We start from the raw sequence: 26,746 nt of genomic DNA, 5'->3' as shown, positions 1-26,746 counted from the left end.
AAATTAGCTACTAAAGTGCATTTTGCAAGTTCATGGAGCTATTTCTTGTTTGTTTGTTCTTTTTTTGTAATGATGAGTAATACTATATAGGGATTCTATATAACTTGCATTGGGCAGAAAAAAGCTTTGTTCCAAATGCGCAATGAGTCAAACATTCCACAGGATGAAAGAGGTGATATAATTAATCATATAATTTTTGAGACGTTAACTTTGAATATATATGAGCACAGCATTAATATACACTGTTTCCATGAACTAAACTACAATGTAAGTTGGGACAATTTAATTAAAAATATTTACCATGAGTTTTTTATTTTGACACTGCAATTGATCACTTTTAATTGCCAATTCAACATGGGCCACTTGCTGTTTTTTAACTGCAAATACCAAATGGCTGAATCATGCATTTGAAGTTATATTTGAAGCTGTGACATTCACAGTGGTTTTCCATGTAAGTACAAGTACCTGAATGTTTTCTGTATGTTTTTAAGAGTCCTGATAAATAATTTTATATTAAAATTAACATTTTAATTATACTTTTATGTCAGCGTATACCTGATATGGTTGTTTTGATGCTAAAATAAGTTGACCTAATATAGGAGTCATTTAGAGTAGTACCTAGCATAAAGAAAGTCTATATTACTGATTAGTTCCTGTCATATAGAAAAGACTACAGTATATTACTAATATTATTACTAAGAAATGTTGTGAATGTTCACTTCGTAGCACTGCATCACTGTCATCCCGTTGCTCATCAATTTTCTCGAGCAGGCCCTAGTAACGTCTCCATCATGAGACTTCTTGTTAGTGTTTTTGGCATATGGAATATGCCATGGGTAGCTTGCCAGGCTCTGCCATGCAGGCGGAATACTCTTGGTAGCTTGCTAGGCTCTCCGAGAGGGACGGAGGAATTGAACCCGGGTCATCTGTGTGCAAGGCAAATGCTCTACCCTCTATGCTATCACTCCAGTTCATGTTCATTTCATAAATATATTTAAATTTTACTGAAGATATATATTTAGTAAATTCTGTGAATTTACTCCTAGGTTTTATAACAATCTAAATCATTTGAGTGTTGTAATTATTTCCAATATGTAATAGAAAGTGCTTTATTGTTTCTTTATATCTAGAAGATTACAGGGAGATATAATTCACACTGTTACTGATTTGCACTGAACCATTCACACTGTACTGTGTTTCTCCTGGGGAGTAGTAACAAATTGACAACCATGAGTTCAGTCTTGGCTAATAAAACAGTGTTTATAAATTATGTTTATAAAACATAATTAACATGCAAAAATTAACAGGCCAAGAAAATAATTGTGACCATTAATCTAATAAGCAACTAGTATCTCTATTAATTTTGTCTGTCTTTGTAAGACAAAGATAAGTATGAAGTGAGTGAATTTGTTTTTAATGTCTAATATTGACTGTAGCTGTCATTTTGTGAATGATTGTATGCTCTTTCATGCTACTAAGATAACAGAAGTAGTCACCATGTTCTGAACAACATGCTAGATATTTCATACATATTGTTTTCTAATCCTGAAAAGTAGATGGGTGTTTGTTCATTTTTGAGTGACTCCTTTAAATAGTCTGTATATAGATGCCCTCATAAAGGCAAACGGCAATTCTACTGGTTATTGCTTCTAATCAATAGAATATGGCAAGTCACTGTCATCCCATTGCTCATCGATTTTTTCGAGCGGGCACCAGTAATGTCTCTCATTGTGAGACTTATTGTTAGTGTTTTTAGCATATTCAATACGCTACGGGTAGCTTGCCAGGCTCTGCCTTGTGGGTGCAATACTCTTGGTAGCTTGCTGGGCTCTCCGAGAGGGGCGAAAGAATCAAACACGGGTCAGCCACATGAAAGGTGAACGCCCTACCTCTGTGCTATTGCTCCAGCCCCAGAATATGGCAAAGGTGGTAGAATGTCATTATGTAATTGTGTTATGTTATATTTAAAAATACATTTACACTATGTTGTAAATGCTATGAAGGTACCTAATCAGTTGACGTTAAAGAGCTGACAATAGCACTTCAGTGTGTGCCTATTAATCCATATTCAAGTTTGAACTACCAGTGCTACATGCAAGTACCAATATGTTAATTACAAAGGAGAGTATACTGGTACAATTGTCTTAATACAATAAGCCCCTTAAATGATGTTCTAATGATTGTACTCATTTGTGAGATATAAAAAAAAAAACATAGAACGTGAATAATGCCCAGAGACAGTAGAAGTAAAGAAGAAGGGCCACGGGGGCTGGAGTGATAGCACAGCGGGTAGGGCGTTTGCCTTGCACGCGGCCGACCCGGGTTCGATTCCCAGCATCCCATATGGTCCCCTGAGCACCGCCAGGGGTAATTCCTGAGTGCAGAGCCAGGAGTGACCCTTGTGCATCGCCAGGTGTGACCCAAAAAGCAAAAAAAAAAAAAAAAAAAAGAAGAAGGGCCAGGAGGACTGTCCATGGTTGAAAGCTTGCCATGAAGATGCAAGGGAAGGGCAGTTACAAGACAAGGGTAGTTCCACTATGCCAATGAAAGGTATAAATGATAACTCTGAGCAAGAACTGAGTGCTGAAATAAGGTAAAGTGATTAAGTAACAATACTGCAAACTGCAGTGCCTAACAAAAATAAGAGAGAGAGAGAGAGAGAGAGAGAGAGAGAGAGAGAGAGAGAGAGAGAGAGAGAGAGAGAGAGAGAGAGAGAAGTGTCTACCATAGAGGCAGGCTGCAGGGGCGGGCATGGGAGTTGGGGGGTAGGTGGGGGAGAAACTGAGGACATTGGTGGCAGGAATTGCACACTGGTGAAGGCATGGGTGTTGGAACATTGTATGACTGAAACTCAATGATGAACAACTTTGTAACTGTGTATTTCATGGTGGTTCCATTAAAAATAAAAATAAATTTTTTTAAAAAAATGTTATTCTAAGGTGAGAGAGAAAACAGACCTCTCCTTCTCTTGATCTTTCTAATCACTACTATCTAGAAGAAGCAAGCTGCCACAACTTCTACAACCATGTAAAAATAAATTCGTTAAGTGGCCTTAAGGAGCTTAGAAGCAGACCCTTTCTTAGGTGAGATTCCTAGTGAGAAAGCAGCTTAGCTAACACCTAGACAAAATCCTAAAGAGGGAATCCAGTTCATTTATGCCTGAACTCCTGACCCAGAAAAGCTGAGCAATGATTAACATATGTCCTTTTAAACCACTAATTTGTAGTCAGTTGTGACATTGCAATAAAAAACTCATAATGACGTTTTTTTTTTTATTTCTAAAGCAAACATTTCAGAAAGTACTAGGCAAAACTTACCTGCACTTCCATGCTAGTTGGCTCCTCCAAAAGATGTAGCAATCGTTCTTTCTCCTGAGAGAGCTGTTCAACAATCTTCTCCTGGACAGACAGGCTCTGGCTCAGTTCTTCAATTTTTCTGGAGCAAAAAAATGACCATTAATACCTTTATTGGCCCCCTACCAAGATAGGATGTCCAACATATTAGATTTTTACCTTGCATAATAAATATATTTGTGCATATTTATATGCAAATATTTGTAAATAATGCAGTGTAATTGTATAAAATCTAGTAGTTGTTGTAATACTGGAATATATATATATGTATATATATATAAAATACCAAAGGCTGCTGTGAAATTGTAGGAAGATAAAGAAGACTTGGGACCAAGAGAGAGTACAAGGGGTCAGGTGCTTGCCTGGCATCTGGTTGATCTTAGTTAGCTCCCCAGCACCACATATAGTCCCCTGAGCACTGCCAGAAGTGATTCCTGAGCCCAGAGCCAGGAGTAAGGCCTGAGGACCACTAAATGTAACACAAAATAACATTTGTAAAAAAAGAACAGTTGGAGGGGTTTAGAGGAGATTTTGAACTCTGGATTATTTTTCAAGCTAAGATTAAAGAGTTTGAACAAATAAATAAAGGCATGAAGATACAGATATATTTGGGAAAGGAACCAGAACAAAGGTAGATGGGAAGAGGTAATGGCTGGAAAGAGAAGGAGCTGGAAATTCAGACAAGGATTATGTTGTAAGAGACAGCTTGCTGGCCTGAAGTAGTCCAGCTACAACATCAAATACACATCAAATAAACAGTTTTTTACCTATATTATCAAGGCATACCTTGCTGTTTCTCTTTGTATGTTTTCTCTTTGTATGTTTTTTTTGTATTTTTTTCTCTTTGTATGTTTATGCTAGAGATAAATACACATCAAATAAACAGTTATTCACTTGTATTATCAAGGCATACCTTGCTGTTTCTCTTTGTATGTTTTCTTTTTCTTTGTATTTTTTCTCTTTGTATGTTTATGCTAGAGATAACTGTCCTTAAAAAATGTGTTTGGTATTAAAAAAATTTTCTGATTATGATTTTTCTTCCGGTGTAAATAAGTATGTGACAATGACACCATCTAAGGAGGAAACAATGTGACAGAAAGGTGAGGGGTGCCAGAATGTCAAGTTTTACTATAATAACAAATGGCAAATTAATATTGGCTATGTGAATCATTTAAGATTTTGGCTAAGAAATAACTTTAAAAACATACAAATGGGACCCTGAAATGTGTGATCACTGAATGTTTATAAAAGAGCAAGAAATATGAAGTAGAACAAGGAAAGCCTCTTTAACAAGTGGAGCTGGGAAAACTGGACAACTGTATGTAAAAAAAAAATGAACTCTGACCTCTACCTAACACCATGCACAAAATGGATTAAAGACCTCAACATCACACCTGATTTCATAAGGTACATAGAGGAAAACATTGGCAAACCCCCCTCCCCCCATGACATTGAAGCTCAAGGCATCTTCAAAGATGAAACACTGCTGACCAAGTAAGTGGAATCAAAGATTAACAAATGGGAATACATCAAACTAAGAAGCTTCTGCATCTCAAAAGGAACAGTGCCCGAGATACAAAGACAACCCATGAAACTAGAAAAGCTATTCACCCAATATCATCTGATAAGAGGTTAATATAAAAGATATACAAGGCACTAGTAGAACTTTACAAGAAAAAAAAACATTCAACCCATCAAAAAATGAGAAGAAATGAACATAACTGTTTCAAAGAAGAAATCCGAATGGCCAAAAGGCACATGAAAAAATGCTCTTCACCACTAATCATCAGAGAGATGCAGATCAAAACAACAATGAGATACCATCTCACACCACAGAGACTGGCCCACATCCAAATTAACAGGAACAACCACCCTCATTCATTGCTGGTGGGAATGCTGACTGGTACAGTCTTTTTGGAAAACAATATGGATATTTCTTAAAAAAAAAAAAAGAAAACCTAGAAATTAAGTTCCCATTTAACCCAGCAACATCACTTCTGGGAATATACCGCAGGGTTCAAAAAACACACAGCAGAAATACCACCTGCACTCCTCTGCTCATTGCAGCACTGTTCACAATAGCCAGAAGTTGGAAACAACCTGAGAGCCTGAGAACAGATGACTGGGCAAAGAAACTGTGGTACATGGAATGGAATACTAGACAGCTGTTAGGAAAAATAAGGTCATGAAATTTACCTATAAATGGATGGAGCTGGAGAGATCATGCTGAGTGAAATAAGCCAGAAGGAGAGGGTCAGATATAGAATGACTGCATTTATTTATACTATATATATATATATTTTAAAGTATGAAACTAATATCCAAGGCCAGGGAAAATGGGTCAGGAGAACTGATCAATGCTGGAAATCACCACAAAATTGTGGGGGGTAGAGGGTAGTTAAGACAGAGGGTCCATTATGACAACATTAGTTGGAAATGAACACTCTGGACAAGAAATGAGTTTTGAAAACAGGTAAAGGGAAATACACAATTGTAAAAAATACAAACACGCATGTGAGAGGGGGGATATGATGTGTGTTGTGTTGTTCTCAGGCTCTCAAGGTGGCTCTCTCTCTCTCTCTCTCTCTCTCTCTCTCTCTCTCTCTTTCTCGCCGCTCACGTTCAGTGCTCTTGAGCCACTGTGTATGGACTGGATCGGGACAGGTCCTCCTTGTGCTCTGCTTCTGTGTGTGCCGCTGTGCTCTCTTCTGTCTGTCTATCTCTGTCTCTATCTCTGTAGTCTCTCCTCTGACCTCTTCTGACCTTTCTCTGTCTCTGCCGTCTCTTCCGATCTCTCTTCCGATCTCTCTCTCCAGAGTCCTTTTGTTTCTGTGTCTTCTCCCTTGCTTCTGTGTTACCTCTCTCCACTTCTATGGTCTTCTTCTGTGTCTTCTGTCTTGCCTCTGTCTCTTCTCCCTCGCTTCTGTGTCTTCTCCCTACTTCTGTTACAGCCTTAGTTTATATAGAAGTCACATAGTGTAGTGACACAAAGGTGGGTTGAACATTAACAAATCAACAAAGAGGGATAAGACCACTCCTCAAGGAGATTAACAAAATCTCATCTAAGGAGTCTACTCCAGATTACTAGGAGATCCGCTCAAGGGTGGGATCCAAACAAGGTGTGTCACTTTCTTCCTTTCTCAGCTAGTAATCCACTATTTAGTTGTAGTAAATCTACTTTACTACATTATACAGCAATGTCATTATATAGCAATGTCATTCTGTATAAGCCCAGTAAGAGACATATCAAACTTAAAATGTGGTTCTTCCTGAGTACATTCACTATATATTCCAGACCACAGTCCTCAGGCCAGGTTAGTCTTCCTAACCCCAGCAGGGTCCTAGTCTCGTCGTTACTTTTGGATCATGACAGCTTTTGTCTATGACCATGCCCCCAACTTATAGTTGAGTATTGTGGCGCTTTGGCCTGGCCCATTTTGATGCCAGGGTAGTTCAAAGCTTGCCCTGGGTTCATTCTGTCCCTCACTGGGACCCTGCGTTTGGGGTGCTAGGAACTAAGGGCAACTGAGTTGAAGAAAGCAGATACCCAGGAGTAAATATTATCGGAGTCAATCAGCTCCCAAGTTACACCGCATAATATTAGCTGTCTTCCTGTGTCCATACAGAAAGGACATTGCTTTAAGGTAAACTAAGTTCCCTGTGGCAAGGCTGAAAGGACAAATCCTACACACAATAACCTTTCAGCATCTTTATTGCAAATCATAATGCCTAAAATGATATAGAAAAAGAAACAGAGAGAAGAGAGGTTCCTGCCATAGAGGCAGGCAGGGATGGGGAGGATTTGGAGGGGTGGGAGAGAAACTGGGGACACCGGTGCTGGGAAATTATAGTTGGAGGGATTGGTGTTGGAACACTGTATTACTGAAACCCCAATCATGAACAGCTTTGTAAATAAATAAATAAATAGATAAATAATGTTTTAAATATCAAAAATATCTCAATTAAATAAAAATGTCACAAATTGGAAAAAAATACAAGTGACTCTAAGTATAAATTATAACAGTAGCTGTGATAAGTACAGATGCAATGCCAAAGTGCCCATGGTATCTACTCTAGAATATCTGTACTTTTCTTTTTTAAAATTTTAATTTATTGGTTAAAATTTTGGTTTTATTGGTTAAAATCTAGAAACACAATTCTAGAGACTATCCATATGATTCTGGAGACAACTTAGGGTGTGGATTTTAGCAACATCTGAAACCATTTTACAAAACTCTATAAATACCAAGTTTTTTTAATTTATTATTTTTATTTAGTCATTATGAATTAGTTTTTCATGATTGGCTTTCAAGCACACAATCTTCTAACACTAATCCCTTAACCAATGTCTACTTCCCTCCACCAACTTCCCTCCCACCAAGTGTCTGCCTCTCTGACAGGCACTCTTTAAAAAATGGGAGGCACAGTGGTTTACAGAACTGTTACTTAACCACCTTCCAGTGCCGCCACCCCTCCCCACCTCATTGCCAGTACCACTCTAGCACTGTCCTTGAGTTCTCTTCCCAGTTCCCCCCGCCTGCCCCCACACAGTGGCAAGTTTCCAACTGAAGACGAATTCTCATATTCTTTGCTCCTATTATCTTTGGGCACTTGTTATTCCCATATTATATTTCTTTTAAAAATATTTATTCCACTCTTTGTTTATTCTCTCATCTGTTCTCTATTTATTTACTTGTTTATTTTGAGTCACCATGAGATACACAGTTACAAAGTTGTGCATGATTGGGTTTCAGTCATACAATGTTCCATCACCCACTCCTTCACCATTGTATATTCCCCACCACCAATGTCCCCAGTTTCCCTGCTGCCCCTCTCCCCCCCAGCCTATATCTATGACAGATACTCTTATTCTTCTCCTCCTTGTCCTCCTCATCTCTCCCTCCACTCCTCCTCCCTCTCTTCTTTAGGGCATTATGGTTTGCAATATAGGTACTGAAAGGTTATCATGTTTGTCTACTTACCTGCTTTCAGCACTCAGTTATTACCCAGAGTGACCATTTCCAACTATCATTGTCATAGTGGTTCCTTCTCTATCCTAGGCTCCCTCTCCCTGCCACCACTGTGGCAAGCTTCAAGCAGTGGACCAATCCTCCTGGCCCTTGCTTCTACTGTCCTTGGTATTAGGCTCATACTATTTTTTCATTCAAAAAATGAATCCAACCATTTAATGTTTGTACCTCTCTCTGACTCATTTCTCTCAGCATGTGCATTCATTTGTGAGCAAATTTCATGACTTCATTTTTTCCTAGTAGTTGTTTACTATTTGGTATTGTGTAGATGTACCACCATTTCTTTATCCAGTCATCTGTTCTCAGGCACTCAGGTTGTTTCCAGATTCTGGCTATTGTGAATAGGGCTGCAATGAACAGAGAAGTGCAAATGGCTTTTCTGCAGTACGTTTTTGGGCCCCCAGGGTATATTCCCAGAAGTGGTACTGCTGGGTCATATGGAAGCTCAGTTTCTAGTTTTTTGAACAATGCCCATATATGAGAGAGATTATTCTGTGTTGATCTCTTGTTCTCTGACTAATTTCACTCAACACAGTACTTTCCAGATCCTTCTATGTAGTAACAACTCATAAATGCCCGTTTCTTTATTTGCAAGGCATATTAATCCTTGTGTCATGGGAATATTAAAATAATTAAGAATAAAAAGTACTCAATTCAGATATATAACAGGAGCTCAACAAAACTTAGTCATCATTATAACTTGCCTGGCATAAGCGCCATGTAAAGGGATAAGTATGAGAGACACATTATCAAAAGCTCTAATGAAAATGGATCTTACATCTTAAAGATGTTTGGGATCTTTTTAAATGATTCTGCAATAATACGATGAGAATTGTGGCTTAGGCAGGTCATATTAGTCATTATGTTTAAACTATGTATTTTTACCTATCCAGTAAAAATTACTTAAGGCTTTCTCTTTTTCTTTCTTACTGCAAAACTGGACTGGAGCAATAATACAGTAGGTAGGGCATTTGCCTTGCATGCGGTCAACCCAAGTTCAATTCCTCCATCCCTCTCGGAGAGCCTGGCAAGCTACTGAGAGTATCCTGCCCACATGGCAGAGCCTGGCAAGCTACCCATGGCATATTCAATAAGCCCAAAGCAGTAACAAGTCTCACAAAGGAGACATTACTAGTGCCTGCTCAAGCAAATTGATGAACAATGGGATGACAGTGCTACTGTAATATCAGTTATCTAGCAGGTTGACTTATGTGTCACTTTTATGTTGTTGAATACTTCATTTTAAACTTCCCTGAATGGTTAATGGTTGAATTGGGTTAGAAAATAGAAGAATAGACCAGAAGTAAAGAGAATAGTGAGGACATAATTTCAGTAACCCAAAAATTAGATGGTAGTATTCTCAATAACTGCCTGATTACCATCAGGAGAATATTCCAGTTCCTTATTATGGCACACAAAGTTGGCACATCTTACCTTTACTTGCAAGATAGTTAACCCCTCACGAGTCTTCTTCAGACCCTCTTCTCAAGCTATGAAGAAATAAAGTCCTGCAATATTCCTTCCTGCTTCTCTTTCTGCACAGAACATGTCATTTCCCACCTTCCTATCCTACTTCTTCCAACTCTTACTCATTCTTTAAGGCTCAATTCAATATCATTCCCTCCAGAAAACTTTCAACAGCACCTTGCCCCTTCAGTCTAGAATCTATGACACTCCTGTATTTCCTCAGGAACATCCCATTACATTGATCAGAGTACTTATTAAAATCATGTAACACATTTCTCGATGACAGGACTGGGTCTTTCATCTGGGTTTCTCCCAAAGTCTGACACAGACCAGGTGCTGAATACATGCAAATCCAAATATTTTGCTTGCTACAATTTGACTGGTTTTCTACTTGTACCTATTTGGGTTTTGTTCTTCTAACTCAGGTGAGTTTTCTTAGTGAATATCATTGAAGATTCCAGTTCTAAATGTAATAATCTTCAATTGAAAGGAGTTACCGAGTCAGAAATGGATAAGGCCCATTATTAGTTTTCTGTTTTTAATTTACTTATTTTTATTTATAAGTCATACCTGGAAGTGCTTGGGGGATTAAGTTCTCGGGGGCTTCTCCTGACAATGCCTGTTAGAGGCCCTGTTGGTTCTGAAAATCCAACTTGGGGCTCTTCCATGAAAGAGAAGGGCATTACCACAGGGTCACAAGTTTTGGAAAGGGACTAGTGTAGCTGATATGTGTTCTCATTGCCTCAGGGACAGGCAAATGACAAGGGATAAAAACAGTATCACTGACACCTACTTGTCCTTCTGAGCCAGAGCTTCGGCGTATGGTTGGGGCCTGACCAGCTCTCCTGGCACGTCTACCCTGTCCTTGGAGATGCCCTTCAGTCTTTCTGAGAGCTCCAGGTTACACTCTTTTTCTGCTTCCACCAGCGCTGCCATCCGAGCGGCTTCATTCTTGGCTAACCTGGATTCCTGAAAAATAAATGAAAGCTGTGATGCTTGAGAATCTCACTCCAAGCCTCGGAGACCTAAACCACAAGGAACACTGGAGTTTGGGAAGGAGAGCAGGGCAGGAAGAGCACCCCTGGCTGTGGGCTGCTGAACTCCTACTCACCTCCTGCAGAAGCTGGATCTTATTCTCCAGGAGCTCGTGCACATGCTCTGTCTCCTGCTGCCTCTCCTCAAACTGGCGCCGCAGCTCTGCTTCATTATGGGTGTTGAGAGTCTCTGCATCAGCCCTAGAACCACACACACTAGCCCGTCAGAAGCGGTCATGTAATGTAACAAGAGACCCCCTGTTAAGGTGGGTTTTGTTCTTCCGTCACACAGATGAGAAGAAAACGGATGCCTACTTAGCTCTGCAGGTATTAATGAAGTGCTCTTCCCTATATTTTCAGGTCATTTGTTTAGGTACTTTAATTTTGTTGTTGTTACTTGTCAAATTGAATATATTTCAGAGCTGAGCATGCAGATCAGCCATAAAGCAAATGTGTAGCATTTCTCCACGAGACTCTCCTTGGGTTCAATTCCCAAAACCAAGGAAAAGAGAGCAGATTTGGCTCCCTATAGGTTTGACAATTGTGGCTCAAGAAGAGGCTCTTGCATTTGGAAGCCAAGCTGAAATCAGACGATGCAGAAGCCAGCCTGTGTGTCCACAGTCACCTGCACCCCGACTTCTCCCTTCACACTGTTCTCACAAGAAGGAGCAGCCTTCCCGTCTTACTATTTGAATTGAAATGTTCCTTTTATTTCAGAACTGTGATGAAATACCTATTTAGAACATAAAACTGAATTAACTCAGCAAAGATGGCCATCTTATTTTCTCCTGCTTTTATTTTTTGACCCTATATAAGTTAGAGCTTCAAACAAGAAGTGACCGAAACCTAATATCACTTAATGTATAAATTAGCTATCATAGCTATACATTTATCTGCATAAAATGCTATAATATAATGTTAATTTAGTAATTTATGGAACAGCTCTAACTTTACTGAGCTTCTTCTTATTTAAGAAGTAATTAAATTGGATTTTCCATTTTAGAGAAGCCCATATTCTCAAGAGAGGGAGAAAGAAAGAAAGAGAGAAAGAAAGAAAGAGAGAGAAAGAAAGAAAGAAAGAAAGAAAGAAAGAAAGAAAGAAAGAAAGAAAGAAAGAAAGAAAGAAAGAAAGATGGATGAAGGAAGGAGGGAAAGAAGGAAGGAGGGAAGGAAGGAAGGAAGGAAGGAAGGAAGGAAGGGAGGGAGGGAGGGAGGGAGGGAGGGAGGGAGGGAGGGAGGGAGGGAAAGGGGAAGGAAAAAAGGAAGGAGGAAGGGAGGGAGGGAGGAAATAAGGAGAGAGGGAAGGAAGGAAGGAAGGAAGGAAGGAAGGAAGGAAGGAAGGAAGGAAGGAAGGAAGGAAGGAAGGAAGGAAAGAAGGAAGGAAGGAAGGAAGGAAGGAAGGAAGGAAGGAAGGAAGGAAGGAAGGAAGGAAGGAAGGGAGGGAGGGAGGGAAAGGGGAAGGAAAAAAGGAAGGAGGAAGGGAGGGAGGGAGGAAATAAGGAGAGAGGGAAGGAAGGAAGGAAGGAAGGAAGGAAGGAAGGAAGGAAGGAAGGAAGGAAGGAAGGAAGGAAGGAAGGAAGGAAGGAAGGAAGGAAGGAAGGGAGGGAGGGAGGGAGGGAGGGAGGGAGGGAGGGAGGGAGGGAGGAAGAGAGAGGGAGGGAGGAAGGGAGGAAGAGAGAGGAAGGGAGGGAGGGAGGAAGAGAGAGGAAGGGAGGGAGGAAGGGAGAAAAAGAGAAAAGAGTGAAAGAAAAAAGGTTGTTTAAACAGCCGTGGAAGTGCTCTCTTCCTTTATTTACAGTCAGTAATTCAGAAACTGTCCAGAATCTGGGCTACCTATACAGCGTTTTACCCAGTTTTTCCACAATTCCATGCAGAGAGCATACATTTAGTAACAGAAATGTAGATTCTGGCCCAGTTTTCTTTCCTCTAATATCTCTAAAAATTTATACCAAGGCACTATCATGAAGCAGGCATGGGAGTTATTATTTGTCTCCATTTTATTTATAGCTAACAACAACTTCTCTAAAATGGGGGGTGAGACATTATGGAAAAGTAGCAGTGCTGAATGCTCTTAATTGTGATTTGGTTTTATTCCTGTGTAAAGTCATTTAATGAGAAACAGGGGCCATATTGTCTTAGGCAAAGAACAATACTGGATGTTTAAAGGCTCATGATAAATCAACTGTACTCAAGCCCAGTGTACTGTAAATATTAGTCCAGGAGGCTGGATCCATGGAAACTAAATACGGTTTCTCTAAAGAGTACAGAATTCCTTAGTTGATAGGGGACACAACTCAGCACTGTCCCAGAAGTTATATTTATCTTGTTATCTTGTTATTATTATAGATTCAGGAGGAAAGAGGGTCTTCTTCGTGCTAGAGAAATAATACAGCCAATAGTTACTTGCTGTGAATGTGGCTGACCTGTGTTCATCTCTGACATTACACTTGAGCACTGCAGGGAGTGATCCTTCTGTCCAGAGCCAGGAACAAGCCCTGAGAATGGCTGGGGGTGCCTCTCTTCGCAAAACAGGGTCTTGAGAAACAAGTCAAGGCAATACCCCAAGAATTTTAAGTAGGCAAACTCAGGAATCACATTCACTCTTATTTTGACTCTATTTTTCTTGAGAAATGCAACAATAGCACACTGAAATATGAAAATGAAGTTATGTATTTTCTGAGTAACTTAATCAGCTGAGAATGCCTGATGTAATAAGTTATAGCAGTTGTGGAGTCAGAAGCACCTTGAACTTGAAGTCAAATGAGTGAGCTCTGCCTCTGACCTCAGAAGACTTTAATACTCTACCTTAGTTGCCTCATTTCTAAAAATAGGATAAAGTTAGGATCAGAGAGATAATACAGCGAGTAAAATGCTTTCCTTGCACGTGGCCAACCCTACACAGTCCCCTACAGCCTTGCAGGAAAGATGCCTGAGAGGAGTAAGCCCAAAGACCAAAATATAAATAAATAGAAATAGAGTAAAGCAAGAGAATTAAAAGTTGAATTGACATTGGAAAATGTTAGGCATTGCACAAATCTCAAATGTTTTTCTCTACCATTATGATAAGTTTTTCTAAAATCTATTAACTCGTTAATGACCTAGTAAATATTTAGAATAATGGCATATTGTAGATCATTAAAGCTGGTTTTCAGTTTGCTGATCTTGTTGGACTGTCATGCTAAATATCAAGAATACTGAAAGAATGACAGCTCATATTGAATGTACACTGATCTGAAAAGTATTTTAATAATGAATAATGCCTGTCATTTTAAACTAAGTTTTTTTGAATTATAAAGAAGAAATTAAAAAACAAAATAAAACATGTTTTGGGGAGTATCTCCAAGTAATGCTCAGGGGAGACACTGAGGTTGTAGTCAGTGACTTTTGACCTGGTTGTGCGAGCCAGACAGTCCTTAGTTTCAGCCCAGCAGTGCATTGCTGCTAGGACCAGCAGTGCTTGGGGCTACCAAGGTCATTCCAGCTGTGTTGGGGGTAGGAGGTTGCAGGGATATGGTGCTGGGAACTAACTTCAGGGCCTTTCATATGCCAAGAATGTACTCTGGTCTTTTGAGCTCTCTCACTCGCCCAAAATAAACCACACTTTTGCAACAGAAAACTATAGAAAACAAAAAACAGGGAAAAATACTGATTTCTTCTCATCATGAACTCCATTTCACTCCATTTCTTAACTGAAGTTAAGGTTAAGGAATTTGGTTCCAAATCTGCTGTTCTTAGATTAGTGAGCCAGACTCTGGATAGATAGAACGCAGCTAGTGTAGACATCAACCCACCATGTTTTATCCAGATGCTGTTTCTTGTCCTGGAGTTCTCTTTTCAGGCTCTCGACTTCAACCTTGAGCTCAATGTTCTGAAAAGCACACAGACATTACCCTTTAGTGACTGCCACCGGTCCCCTATCCTGGAGCAGGTTTCTACCTGAGATTTTCCTTGACCCACAGTTTCATATCTCATTTTATCCCTCTTATGACCCTTGACATAAATGGGAATTTGGAAGGACTCATAACCCAGACAAGGATGAATGAACAATACAGATTTAAAAGTTCCCTAGGACATGTGCCCATTTCCCCAATGTGCTCATCATTGCACTGTAGCACTGTTGTCCCGTTATTCATCAATTTGCTCAAGCGGGCACCAGTAACGTCTCCATTATGAGACTTGTTGTTACTGTTTTTGACATATTGAATACACCATGGGTAGCTTGCCAGGCTCTGCCATGTGGGCGGGATACTCTAAGTAGCTTGCCAGGATCTCTGAGAGGGATGGAAGAATTGAACCCAGGTTGGCCATGTGCAAGGATAACACCCTGCACGCAGTGCTATCGCTCCAGCGATATTTTAGTATAAGTGTACTCATCTCAATATTTCATACATAATTATAGTAAAAAGCTGTTTGCAATTTATCTCAAATTCAAATTGAAACAAACATTGTATATTTTATTTGCCTATGCTAACACAAAGAGTTTAGCAAATAGGAAAGTAGTATATTTCAAATTTGAATGAAGTCCTGTATGTCCATTATTCATCCACAACAGCCTAGCACCATAAAAGATATTCATCCACTCTAGCTGATCAGTGAAAGAGAATTTAGTGAGCAGTTACTAAATTGCTGATTCTCTGCTCAATACTAATACCATCATGAAAAATGGTTCCTAAGAGGGACCACCAAGTAAAATGTGGTCGGAGGTCATGTGGGGGAAGGGTGATGCGGGCCGAATACAGACTAGAGACTGAACACAATGGCCACTCAACACCTTTATTGCAAACCACAACACGTAATCAGAGAGAGAGAACAAAAGGGAATACCCTGCCATAGTGGCAGTGTGGGGTGGGGGGAGACGGGACTGGGGAGGGTGGGAGGGATATTGGGTTTACTGGTGGTGGAGAATGGGCACTGGTGAAGGGATGGGTTATCGAACTTTGTATGGGGGAAACATGAGCACAAAAATGTATAAATCTGTAACTGTACCCTCATGATGAGTCTCTAATTAAAAATAAACTAATAAAAATAAATAAATTAAAAAAATAATAAAAAAAATAAAAAATAAATTAAAAAATGGTTCCTAAGTTAGATTCTTCAGAAAGGTAAGGCAATATGCATTCTACCTTATGAGCAATAGAGATTTTTAAAAATCCTACTTGTAACTTCCTCATTCATAAGACTGCCTGAGAGTACTAGGGGAAATAAATATTTAATACATGTAAAACATTTTAAATAGTTAACACATATAATAGTTAAAATAGTTATAATAATTGCAGTTAGTTGTGCTAAGGTTTGGCTAGACGGTCTGAGGCATTGAGATATGCACGCGAAAGAAATAATTTACAGAGGATCACAAACTATCTCTGCCATTGTATCCCAGAGCAACCTGTTCAGCCCCTTTTATTAACTAGTTTAATGTTCTAACCAATGATATTCAGCCACATAGGCAGAATGTACAAATTAACTTAGTCAACTGAAACAGAATAAAAGTCAGTTACATAAACAGAAACAGAGTCAGTTACAGTCATGGAAAAACAATTTTTACATCCAAGCCTAGATAAGTCTGAGATATGTGAGATGTTTTACACCAACAGCAGTTATCATCATCAACATTATCACAGAGACAGCGGTTTGTTTTTTCATGAGCTCTTTACTGAATTACTCATATAGTGCTAAAATCACCAACTAATTCACTGTTCTTCGTATGCCGAGAATCTGGGATAAGATTCTGCTAACATTTCTCCAGCCAGATGAGTGAGAAAGAGTAGGAAAAGAAGTAGGAGAAGAAAACCTCCCACGAAAGATCAAGTAACTCTTAGTGATAATGTTCCTTGGTTCTACTAACTTACTAAATTAGGCAAGTCCAGATAAAAGCAATTTGGAGATCTCTACAAAAAAAGTAGGAGTAGAATTCCCATATAACCCAGTGATACTACCTCTTGGTATCTACCACCCAAACATTGAGCACACCTATGTTCACCACTGAACTTCATACAATAGCAATGGTGTGCGCACAACCCAAATGCCCAATGACAGATAAATGGATCGAGCTGCTGTGGTGCTTATCAACAATGGAATACTATGCAGCCCTAAGAAAGAACAAAATCATGTGATCTGGGCAACATGGATGGAACTAGAGGTCATCATGCTGATAAGGTCAGCAGAAAACGAATATATACAGAATGATCTCTCTCATATGTGGGACACAGCAAGGTAACAATGAAGAGTCAAAGACGGCACAATGGGAGAACTGATCCACAGAACTGAGTTTTGGGGTAGTGAAAGCGGGGAGTGTTAGGGGTCCTCTTTTCCTATATGTCCTCTGAGGAATTCATGCTTTTTTAGGGGGGTCACAACCGGCGATGCACAGGACTTATTCCCGGCTCATGCACTCAGGAATTACTCCTGGCGGTGCTTGGGGGACCATATGAGATGCTAGGAATCAAACCCAGGTCGGCCATGTGCAAGGCAAACACACTACCCATTGTGCTATTACTCCAGCCCCAAAGAATTCATGCTTAAGTTACAATAATGAAGCAAAAATTAAATGTAATTACATAATCATAGTATCTATAATTTCATAAATATAACAAATTTATGATTTAGTGAGTAACTTGAGGACAGGACCACAAAAAAACTTCTAGGTTAGCTCTGTGTAATCTGGCTTTCTCTGTGTCCTTAACAGCTTAGTTCTACTCAGGAAACATAACTTGACCAGAGTCTTAATAATAATTCATCTGAAAGAAATTGCCCAAACTGATTTCCACCTTGGCATTTACTTAAAAGTTCAACATAGAATTTGGTTAAAAACCTAGTAACAATAAAACTTATCTAATTCCTTTCTAAGGCGTTTTTTTATTAAATCACCATGAGAAAAGTTACAAAGATTTCAGGTTTAAGTCTCAGTCATACAATGATCAAACACACATCCCTTCACCAGTGCACATGTTCCACCACCAAGAACCCCAGTATACCTCCCATCCCACCCCCCACCCCCACCTGTGTGGCTTATGATTTTCATTTTACTCTCTCTTTACTTTGTTTACATTCAATATTTCAACAGAAAAACTCACTATTATTATTTGGAATTTCCCCCCCAACAATCAGGCCTGCTGAAAAGGCATCATTTGATAATGTGTTTTCCATTGCTGAGAATGAAGAGCATGTGAGGTCCACAGCGGCCACACAGTTTTGGGTTTCTGGTATTTTAGTATTTAAGTCCAGAGAAATTTCTGCCAGAAGTCGTGTCACTGCAAGCTTGTACCTCTGTTTAGTGGGCTCTAAGAGATGGCAGTCGCCATGCTGCCGCCGAAAGGAAAGGCCGAGAGAGAAAAGCCTTTCCCTTCCCAGGGTGGCATGGGGCCGGAGCTTAATTCACAGTCTAGAGGCATTTCTGCAAGAAGCCGCTGGGTTCCGAAATTAGTTGATGGGCCTCCAGGATCATGGGCGTTCAGGAACAAAGGAGCAGTTTGTTGTGTAGCCACTTGGGGTCTCGTCTGGGCGGAGAGCGGCATTAAGGCTTCAAGTTTAAATCTACCAACTGATCATTGCTCATAATTCAAAATGTATCTTAAAGTATATGTTTATATTTTATAATTATATGTATCACTGTAGCACTGTCGTCCCATTGTTCATCAATTTGCTTGAGCAGGCACCAGTAACAACTCCATTGTGAGACTTGTTGTTACTGTTTTTGGCATATCAAATACACCATGGGTAGTTTGCCAGGCTCTGCCGTGTGTGCAGGCAGGATACTCTCAGTAGCTTGCCAGGCTCTCTGAGGTGGCCATGTATACTTATATGTATATATTTTTTAAAACTATTTTCAGGATTCTGTCCCAGTAGAAGTCACATAATAATAAATTCCAAAACATTGAACTTTTTGGAAAATAAAAAAAGTGTTTTTTTCTGACAATTTTTTAAAAATACAGTGCAAAATGTATCAGTTCACTAGTATTGGATTAGAAACATCAATACCATCCACTACCATCATAGCATCTAGGCCAGCAGTTTGCACAGTGTTCCACAAATATTCCACAAAGATATTTCTAGGAGCGTGAGAAAGAAGTTAAAATTGAAAAAGTACAATCACAGGCAAGTAAGTGTTCAATGGGGAGTGTTAACAACATGTTCCTGGCTGGCATAATCAGAAGGGTTTAAAGACTTAATTGAAACTGAAACTAGGTTTTAGGGAAGAAGAAACACAGAAATAAATTGCAAATACGATTCTTTTAGAGAATCTGCAATTTATTTAATTGGACAAATTAAACTAATAAAATTGCACTTCTCTGATTTTACCTTAATCACCTTCCAGTCTCTTCAATTCTTACATTGCCTCACTTCCCAATCCCATCTCTTCTTCTCACCTCAATTTGAACTATGCCCAACAGTCTGACAAAGGGCCACATGAAATCAGTTATTTTCCAGTGGTACATTGTGCCAATATAACTTCCAAGATTCCTCTAGCCTCTATCTTCCTCTGAACCAGCAGCTTCTATCATCATCATCATCATCATCATCATCATCATACCATTGGTCGTCGAATTTCTCAAGCAGTCTCAGTAACGTCTCCATTCATCCTAGCCCTGAGATTTTAGAAGCCTCTCTTTACTTGTCCTTTCCAATTGTGCCACAGAGTCCCTTGCCCCTGTGCCTGGCTGTCTTCCCTGGGACCCCTCGGAGGGGGTGGGCTTCAGTTTCCCTCCCCACCCTGAGCAGAACTTCCGTGGCCAAAGACCTTCGGAGCCTAGTCACAGCCATGCTCACGTTCAGGGGAGCCTCATGCATGAAGAAACTGGCAGAGGAACCCAGATGTGCGGGACCCGGGGCTAAGACCTCCAAGCCTGCTCGGATGGGGACTGGGCCTCTTCCGCCCAGATTCCCCATTTTCTAGTAGTTAGGCGGTCACACCCACGGACTACCCCCAGCGCTGTGTAATCCCACCAATGGCCAACATCCAGAGACTATAAAATCAAGCTCCCGGACATCTTATAGCCTAGTTCTCCCTCTAGGAGAACTGGCAAGCTACCAAGAGTTTCCTGCCCACATGGGAGAACCTTGCAAGCTCTCCATGGCGTATTCATATGCCAAAACCAGTAACAATGATGGGTCTCATTCCCCTGACTCTGAAAGAGCCTCCAACAGCTTCTATATTGATTGAAAAACCAATCATATAAATGTCCTTCGATGCTGTCAAATTTTTACCTGAACGTCTCAGCCTAGGATGTCTTTTCTCTTTGTAATAAACCTCTACTCTTCATTAAGTTTAGCACAAACATCCTTTTCCTCATCCCTTTATCAGAACTCATAAATTTCTCTTCACTCCACTGCACATTATAACTGAGATGAGCATAATTCTGAGATGCCTTCAAAAATACAGAGGCATGCTCTCGGAATTTTACTGGGACCACAGGCATGAAAGTGGACTGCCCAGAGTAATCTGGGATCCCAGTTACCATGGCTTGTCTCTAGGAGAGCATTCACCTCACTCTACCTCAACCAGTTATTTCAAACTTATGTCTTCCATTCTAGACTTTATTGCCCAGAAAAGTACTTTGCCCTCAGTAGTTCTCAAGATATATTTATGCAACATTTATTTTATTCATTTATAAGAATATTTATAATACATAAAATAAATAGAACAAATATTTATCTAAAATTTATGTGCTGGTATAATTCTTTATATCACAATATAATTTATTTATTGATAATATATTTATTTATACTATGTTTATTATCACTTTTCTTGAATTTCTAACTTATGCGTTGGCTTCAGGATTTAACTTTGCAGACTTCTGTATGTACTTGAGAAAATGTGTGCATGTGTGGTGTGTTTCAACTAATCTTCAAGCACCTTCAAGAAGGTACTGTGTCTTATGTTATTTTACAAGCCTCATAGTTTGCTGCTGGCATAAGAGCAGGCACTCATTTAAAAAGCAGGGGGGCAAGGGGGCTGGCAGGGGGGAGTTTGACATACAAGCAGCATATATTCATTGATAAAATCACCAGCTGATAAAATCAGTATGTTGCAAGAACCAAGGTGCTTTTCTTGGCATTATAGTCAGGAGAAAAAGTCTTCAAACAAAATGAAAAGTAAGACAGTGAATGGGCTTTATTTTTAGATATTATCATTTGAAAATCAGATCTTTTCTTAGAAAAATATGGTTCATAAATATTTTTCATAGGTGGAGTAAATTTCTTTCCCGGTCTTCTCAGACACCATAGCTCTATTAAACAGGATAAAACCCTGAGTATCTCTAACAGCCCTGACCAGGGCCTGTTCCTGGCACACTAAGAAACATTTTAGTATCTCCAAGTGATCTTTTTTTGTGAATTTTTTTCAAAAGTTTTTTTGTGAAGTTTTTTTTCCATTCACTCAATTTTTGAGCAAAAATAGAACTCTAGTGAATTACATACATACAGTTAGTTAATGACAAATACATAGCTTTGTCATTAACTAACTATACTATTAAAAAGTTACCCCCAACCTGTTTTTATTTAACAAATGAATCAGAGCCTTTCCTTTTCCATAAAAATAATACCACCAGCTTTTCTCATATTTTATTTTGATGTGAGACTAATCACCAAGTATTAAAATGCAAAACATTAAGTCCTTTGAATCCAGGGTAGAAGAAAGACACTCTTCAGAGGTACAGTTTCTGCCTTTCTATGAACTCCAGGTTTACTAACTCCCACTAGTGTAGTTAAGCCCCGAATTACATATAAAAGTTGCCTCAACATGTCACAATTGTCCTTCATTCCTACAGAAAGGACAGCAAAACCGTTTACTCAGCTCCATGAGTGGTCAATAGGGAGCAAAAGAACTCTCCAGCCAAAATCTGCATTAGTGGCAAGTCTACCAAAGAGAAGTGTGGAAGTTTGTTTAAACAATACAAAATGCTAGGATTCATGTCCTAATGACAAAGCTCCTCTACTTACATCACTACTTAAAATCCAACCTACACCAGTCCTTAGTAAAGTCCTGCAAACAAAACAATACCATATTTCTCAGCCTGGTTGATCTTGATTCAACAAACTTAGCTATCAGAGGCAAGTTCTAAGATAAAGCGGTGTTTAGACTTTCGACAGACATGGCCAGGGCTGGCCGTACATGTGTGTGCATGTGTGTGTGTGTGTGTGTGTGTGTGTGTGTGTGTGTGTGTGTGTTAGGGAGAGTCAGAATGACAAAAAGGAGAGACCTAGAGAAACAGAGATAAAGAGATCAATGAAGAGGGATGGAGCAATAGCACAGCAGGTAGGGCATTTGCCTTGTGCGCAGCCAGGCCAACCCAGGTCCAATCTTCAGCATCTTATGTGGTCCCAAGCACTACAAGGAGCAATTCCTGATTTCAGAGCCAGGAGTAACCCCCGAGTATGGTCAGATGTGGACCAAATCACTGTCACTGTCACTGTCACTGTCACTGTTATCCCATTGCTCATCGATTTGCTCGAGCAGGCACTAGTAACATCTCCATTGTGAGACTTGTTGTTACTGTTGTTGGCATATTGAATAGTTTGCCAGGCTCTGCTGTGCAGGTGGAATACTCCCGGTAGCTTGCTGGGCTCTCTGAGAGGGGAGAACCTTGGGCTGGGCAAGGCAGGTATGGACCAAGTAAACCAAAAAAATTAAAAAGAGAAAGAAACCAATGAGGAGACAGAAAATGTGTTCATTGAGCTAAGAACAGAGTAGCTGATTTGTGAGATGGTCATATTTGTTTATTCACTTGCTTTTACATGAAATATCTACTGAGCCCTACTTGGATGGAGGCCACTCTAATAGGTACCATAAGGACCAGGACAGAAACAGGCACAGCCCTCAGCCCATGGGCAATTAAACAGATGGTCATAATTGAGTGTGACAAACACAAGAGAACCAGAAACCAAGAGCTTTATGGAAAAGCACAGGTGGCAGATATAAATAGCAGCAGAAACAAGAATTGGTGCAGCTCCATCCCGCACCTCCTGGTTTCAGTCTCCAGAGAAATGCTCCTAGACCCAACTCAAGATCCCTCAGACCTTGAGTTGCCCTTCCTCTCAGTCCCCCAGTTTTAATATCATAGGTAGAAAAGTCAGAAGTCTGAAACAAGCAAACTGCCTGGGAAAATAAAGATCTGCCACTTCAGTCGAAGGTATGTCTGGCAAAGAGCATTAACTTTAGGATAAAACTGCCCTGGATGCAACTTCTAGCTCTCTTACATTCTATTAGTTTAAATAATATGAAATTGCAGATATTTAACCAAGTTTTACATTTCCTCTAGGTTCACCTAGTTCATCCTCAGTTCTAGAGGTTAATCACAACCTACTCTTAAATGTTAATTTTCCTTGTGGGTGCAAATGAATATTTGGATACTGTGAAAATTAAATGGAAAGATGTAAACAAAAAGATGAAACATACAGCATCAATAAAAAAAAGTTAGTTTGGGGGCCAGAGAGATAGTACAGAGATTAAGGCACCCACCTGATACGTAGCAGATGCCAGTTTGATCTCTGACACTACACGATCTCCCAAGCACCACAGGTGTTGTTCCCAAGCACAGATCCAGGTCAGGGGTAGCCCCTGAGCACAGCTGGGAATGCCCCACCTTGCCCAATTAAATAAACAAATGCTAGTTTTCCAAAGGTGCCTGAATCATTCAAAAAAAGAGAGCTATTTTCAACCCAGCACTGTGTTTAGGAACCCAAGAAAAGAGGTTAAAATGGGGAATCTTCTGATTGTTCTTACAAACCCAGTCTTCTTTTATTCACTATCCCTGCCCCATACTGCTGTTACTGTCATTATTGAAGTGTCAGGGATCATGCCCAGTGATATGAGATGGTAACAGAAATCAAACTCATACCCTGACATATACAAGCAGGTGCTCTACCCTGGGCTGGCACCATTAGCCTTTGATGGGAAAGCTGTGTGTCTGTGTGTGTCTGTGTCTGTTTGTGTGTCTGTGTCTGTGTCTGTGTGCCCCAAGGATACAGGGAGAAAAAAAATCTCAGTGCCCTGTATTCTATTTTTCTGGGAACTTAAAACTGCTGTAAAAAATGAACTATTAAAATATATGGAGAAAACTATGAGGCTACACTTACTTATTTAGACTCTCTGCTCAGAGGTCTTGGCATAGGCACTGCCACGGCATTGCACTGGTCTCCAACTTAACCTTCTCACTTGCTCCATTAAAGTGCTGTTTGAGTCTCAGAAATTTCTTTGGCTCTGTTCCAAAGGGGCTGGCAATTGAAAAGCCATACACATAAATACCAGTGACTTCAGTGGCTCTGCCCCTCTCCCCAGCACATTCCTAGCAGGATAAATCTCTCTCTGGTTTGGCTGGAGTGTCGTCTCTGTACATAGACAGGCCTGACTGGGCTTGATTTAGCCCAAGTGGAGGCCTCTTGTTAACACCAGGGGTGGGGTTGGAGCCCCTATAAACCACAGGACCCCTAGTGTGGAAACAGGAGTCCTGCCCCCTGGCAGGACTCAGAGGCATGCTAGGAAGACAGGTTTGCCTCATTAAGGAACTGTAGTTCAGGGGAACGGTCCCTGCTTTCTGACATCTCTTTGGATACCCGGTCTAGACCTGGGATAAGTAAAATTTTCATTTGAAGTTTTAAAAATATAAAAATAATGTTGATTTTCTATAGCTAAATTGGTACACAGGAAACTTCTGAATATTTTGTTTGCTTGTTTGGGAACGATACCCAGTAAAGCTCAGGGCTAACCCCTGGCTCTGCACTCAGGGATCACTCCTTGAAGACTTGCGGGGGAATATGAGGTGTTGGGGATCAAGTCAGGGTCACCTACATGCAAGGTAAGCACCATTCCTACTGTGTTATTGTTCTGGTCCTGTGAAACATATACAGAGATAGATAAATATATATATGTATATATCTTTGTATATATCTATACAGATATATATCCAGATGCATGTATATAGATAGATAGATATAGGTATATACATATGTGTGTATATATATATGTATATATATATATATATATATATAGAGAGAGAGAGAGAGAGAGAGAGAGAGAGAGAGAGCGCAGTGCTTAGGGGACCATATGGGATGCTGGGGATTGAACCCAGGTCAGCTACATGCAAGACAAGTTCCATACCTACTGTACTATTACTCTGGGCCCTGTGAAATATTTTTAATCTAATATGAGTGGATATTAGATTCCCATTCAGCTCTTGGTTCTGGCTTGACATTTACTTTGATCTGTTGTCTAAAATATACAAAGTTATTCATGTTCTGCATGCAAAGCCCAAGACTGTTTTTCTTCCAAGTAAAGCTGACAAACTGTAGTCTCAATTCTCACACCTGGTGGGCAGTCCTCCATAGAAGGCCAATACATGAGCATGCTGGAGCCAGGTGCCAGCATTAGGCCACGCTTCTGAATTTAGACCAGTGTGTGGGACCAGGGGTAGCACTTGAACAATTTGCTGCCATGACAGCAGTCACAAGTCACATGAGGCTATGAGCTAGTCTGACTTGAGATGTACTATAAATATTTCAAAGACTTAGTACACACTGGATTTTTAAGACTTCTACAACAAAAGAATATAAATCTTGGGGATCAAGATGTGTATCACCTTGCACATGTGAAAGGCCCTTGGGCTTGATCTCCAGCACTGGAAAAATATATATATGTAAATTAGTATATATATAGTCTCAAAATTTTTAAAAATATTTTAAGTTAAAATGATAAAAAATTAAATATGTCAATGTATTACTTATATATTAATATTTAAAATATAAAAAATAAAATAATAGAAATAAATATATATTTACTTACACTAAAGTATTTTTAATTTTTAATTGCTTTTTTTGTTCAGTTTCTGTGGTTTGCAATTAATCATGGTTTCTCATGTATCTAATTCCAACACCACTCCAATCAGCAGTGTATCCTCCAGTAATGTCTCCATTGTGAGACTTGTTGTTACTGTGGGCTGGAGTGATAGCACAGCAGGTAGGGTGTTTGCCTTGCATGCGGATGACCTGGGTTCAATTCCTCAGTCTCTCTCAAAGAGCCTGGCAAGCTACCGAGAGTATACCGCCCACGAGGCAGAGCCTGGCAAACTACCCGTGGCGTATTCGATATGCCAAAAACAGTAACAACAAGTCTCACAGTTGAATACACATATGGGCGAAAAATATACATGAATTCCAGGGGTGAACCGGATGTGTCAGCAGGAATGAGTACATATGAAAGAAAGGACTCACTTTAGGAACATGTTGGGAAATATCTGAATGGAAGGATAAAGCTTACTTCACATCTCACAGAATACACTAAAATCTGACAGTCTCCTGCAACTTTATCTATCCACCACCAAAATTCGTGCTCATATACTCTGTTTTTTACCTGTGACCACATATCAGCTATCCATGCATTTATCAAAAGTCAAACTTTCCACTGCATCACTGCATTGCATCTACTTTTTAAATATAATTTATTTAATTAAAGAACTATGATTTACAATGTTATTGATAGTTGAGTTTTAGGCATATAATATTTCAACACCAATATCCCACCACCAGTGTCAACTTACCTCCACCAGTGTTCCCTTACCTTTATTCCATCCCTCCACCCTGCCCGCCTGTAAACTTGACAAGTACATTACAAAGTTCCAGTTGTGGCAGCTTAGACCACTACTTAAAAAAAAATAAGATTCAGAAAATCTTTCTATCTCTCCTTTATCAATTTTACACTTTCTACTGAAAACTATTGGCGTATAAACATACTATTACTTGTCTTTCTTTTTAAGTGCCATGAATCAATCCCAAGGCACCACCAGGAGTGATCCCTGAGCAGAGCCAGGAGTAAGCCCTGCAAACTTCCTGTTGTGGCCCAGAAGCCAACAGGAGTTTAAGGGGTTGTACA

The 26,746-nt window shown here is 39.8% G+C and overlaps 1 protein-coding gene across 11 annotated transcripts in view; it reads right to left on the bottom strand.

Annotated features, from left to right (window-relative positions):
* Positions 1 to 26,746, bottom strand: part of PDE4DIPP2 (myomegalin) — a 241,916-nt gene that overhangs the window by 106,976 nt on the left and 108,194 nt on the right. For all 11 annotated transcript variants that reach the window (XM_055129953.1, XM_055129962.1, XM_055129961.1 and 8 more), the window contains exons 5-8: positions 14,676 to 14,752; positions 10,962 to 11,085; positions 10,644 to 10,819; positions 3,318 to 3,435 (exon numbers count right to left, since the gene is read on the bottom strand). In XM_055129953.1, coding sequence (XP_054985928.1) covers positions 3,318 to 3,435; positions 10,644 to 10,819; positions 10,962 to 11,085; positions 14,676 to 14,752 — 495 coding nt within the window. The remainder of the gene's footprint in view (positions 1 to 3,317; positions 3,436 to 10,643; positions 10,820 to 10,961; positions 11,086 to 14,675; positions 14,753 to 26,746) is intronic.

The sequence above is a fragment of the Sorex araneus genome, chromosome 3 (assembly GCF_027595985.1).
Source record: "Sorex araneus isolate mSorAra2 chromosome 3, mSorAra2.pri, whole genome shotgun sequence".
NCBI lineage: Eukaryota > Metazoa > Chordata > Mammalia > Eulipotyphla > Soricidae > Sorex > Sorex araneus.
The sequence above is the reverse complement of the archived record's forward strand: the minus strand, read 5'-3'. Positions and strand labels throughout refer to the sequence as shown.